The 2,745-nt window shown below is 57.3% G+C and overlaps 1 protein-coding gene across 1 annotated transcript; it reads right to left on the bottom strand.

The window, feature by feature from the left end:
* Positions 1–31: 31 nt before the first annotated feature.
* Positions 32–2,142, bottom strand: LOC117888475 (cAMP-dependent protein kinase catalytic subunit alpha-like). Its single transcript, XM_034791912.1, has 5 exons — positions 2,039–2,142; positions 1,160–1,286; positions 830–925; positions 592–714; positions 32–377 (listed from the first exon to the last, which is right to left on the bottom strand). Exons 1-5 carry the CDS (start codon positions 2,101–2,103, stop codon positions 135–137), a joined length of 654 nt encoding a protein of 217 aa, XP_034647803.1. The 5' UTR covers positions 2,104–2,142; the 3' UTR covers positions 32–134.
* Between the last annotated feature and the right edge of the window lie 603 nt (positions 2,143–2,745).

Below are 2,745 nucleotides of genomic sequence, written 5' to 3'. Positions count from 1 at the left end.
GGGCTCCCTACTTTAAACCAATGCTGGGTGAGCATAATATCTCCCCCTAGTGGTGGGACCCAGCCACAACACCCTGCTACAGAGTCACAGTAACCAATGTGCTCCTAGAGGCCTGGGCACTGATGATCCCAGGTTCAATTCCTGCTGATGGAGACTACATGCATGTGGAAGTTATCCAGGCTCTCCTCTGCCCGCCGCCCTCGCCCTCCTACCTTCCTCTGGTAGATGGAGATCCAGTCAGTAGTAGCAAACCACTTGTGGTGTTTGATGTCATTGACCCCGTTCTTGAGGTTGCCAAAGCGTCTAGTGAGGTCCACCTGCAGCAGGTTCCGGAGCAGGTCCTTCAGCTCCAAGCTGAAATGACCCGGGAACCGGACCTGGGGTGGGGTGGGGAGGAGAGACAGAGGTCTGGCTTTTACCTGCCCTGCCCTGCCCTCGTGGCTAGATTCACAGATAGACCTAATAATGTACAGCCCCTAGCAAGGGGGGGGCGGTCCTGGGCTATGCCTGGGCGCTGAGACACTACCATAATACACCTAGTAATGNCTCCCCCCAAAATCACACAAGTGTCCCCTCCCCCAGCCCAAATACCTTGCCAGAGACGATTTTCTCATAGATCCGAATGGGCTGGTTTGCGAAGAATGGGGGGTAACCAGCTGCCATCTCGTAGATGAGGACGCCGAGGGCCCACCAGTCCACAGCCTTGTTATAACCCTGCCCGGGGAAAGCAGGCCAGGGTCACGCACCGAACCTTTGGGGGTGGGGGGAACCACCTGGTGGCCAGGGATCAGCTAGAGATCAGGAAGCAGACAGGCCCTGCCAAGCTCACCTTGCTGAGGATGATCTCGGGGGCCAGGTATTCCGGGGTCCCACACAGAGTCCAGGTTCGGTCTCTCACCCGCTTGGCAAAACCAAAATCCGTCACCTGGAGCCAAAACACAGAGAGGGGAGAAGCTGGATCAGCCCGGAAGCTGTGACAGCAGGAGGGGAAGGGGAGGGAGCAGATGATTGATGTATTCTGGCCGTGTTGGGGTGTCTTGGCTTTGGGAAGGGGATGGCAGAAGAGAGAGACCTGGGCACGGAGGAGATCACTGCAGGGAGCCAGGAGCCAGCGCTGGGATGGGGAAGGGAAGGAGTGAGGGAGGGGCAGCAGCATCACCTTGATGTAGCCCTGCTGGTCAATCAGGAGATTCTCTGGCTTCAGGTTTCGGTAGATGACATCCAGCGAGTGCAGATACTCAAAGATCAGGATGATCTGAGCAGCATAGAACCGGGCGTGAGGTTCACTGCAATGAGGCGGGAGGAGAACGTGGGCATCCCAGGCCAGATCCGCCCCCTCTCAGCCAGCCCAGCACTGTCGGCCCCCTGCCACCCCCACCTTCACCTTCCTTATAGATCCCCAGGCAAGATGCCCCAACCCTTCTAGGCCTGGTGGCCCTATCTGCCCAAGCCAGACCACTAGCCCTAGCACGCACATCCCACCCCCACTGCTAGACCCCTGACTCCATCAAGCCTGGCAACCCAGAGCAAGCCCCCTCCCAGACCAGCATCCCCCTCCTAGCCCCAACACACACACCCATGGACCCCCAGCTCCTTCCAGCCTGACTCCATCTAGCCCTGGCATCCCTGCCACTGACTGTGGCTAATGATGGCAGAAGACTTCAGCAGCCCTCCCCATGGGGAATCCCTTCCTGACCAGCCCAGCTGGGGATCAGGTCACGCCCTGCAACATGAGGATCAAAGCCATCGTCGCTGCAGATGCTGCTAGTGGATAAAAGGTCTAGTTCTCTACTGAACTAAATCCCAAATTCACAGCTGTGGAAACTGTGGCACAGAGTGATTCTCCCCACTTCCCACAAGGAGTGAATGGCAGAGGCAGGAATAGGACGCAGGAGTCCCGACTCCCAGTCCCTCTCCTCTAAGTGCTTGATCCCACTGTCCTCCCTGAGCCAGGGATACAACCCAGGAGTCTAACCACCACCCAGCTGTAACCAGTAGCGACACTGTCCCCAACATCGGCTCCCATGGCAATGCTCACCTGAACCTCCCGATCCGCCTTAGGTGGGAGAACATCTCCCCGCCCGGGATGTATTCCATCACCATGTACAGATTGGAGTTATCCTAGAAGGAAATGCAGCAGGCACGGAGTGCAAAGGACGGAGCCACTCTGACCCCCTGTCAGTGCCTGCGACACCGGGATGAAACTGCTCCCCACACCCCTGCTCCTTTATTAGCCCCATCCCTTTCCAGGCGCTAACCCCACATGTCTCAAGGGAGCCTGATGCACTGGCCGGGCTTTGCCATAGCACTAAATGCAGTGCACCCGCTGTCTGGGAGAGAACAGCCTACTACTGCCGCCAACTGCTGCTGTTACTCCTTTAGCTCAAGGGCCAGAGGGGTTGTGCTGTGGTGCCGAAGATCCCAGGCACATACCTGCAGTGGGAGTTGCTGCACAGATGCGGCTGGGGAATAGACTCACTAATGAGAGGGCGCAAGCTTTATTTGCTTGGAGTATTTAGCGATAGAGCCCTAGAAAATCCAACCCCTCCCCACACCTCTGATCTAGGGGCAGGGACGGGCAGGCCCAAGAGGGATTTCCAGCTGTGACATGTACGATCAAAGGGGAAACCCAACCTGCCACCAGGTCAGACACCCCAAAGGAGCAGAAGCAGGAAGTGAAACTACTCAAAAGCAGAGTGTGAAATTGACTAGGCTGGCTTCATCCTTCCCCGCGGCTGCAAAGTC

This window comes from Trachemys scripta, chromosome 16, assembly GCF_013100865.1.
Source record: "Trachemys scripta elegans isolate TJP31775 chromosome 16, CAS_Tse_1.0, whole genome shotgun sequence".
In the NCBI taxonomy this organism is placed as follows: Eukaryota; Metazoa; Chordata; order Testudines; family Emydidae; genus Trachemys; species Trachemys scripta.
Note: the sequence above shows the minus strand (reverse complement) of the source record. Positions and strands in the feature narration are given on the sequence as shown.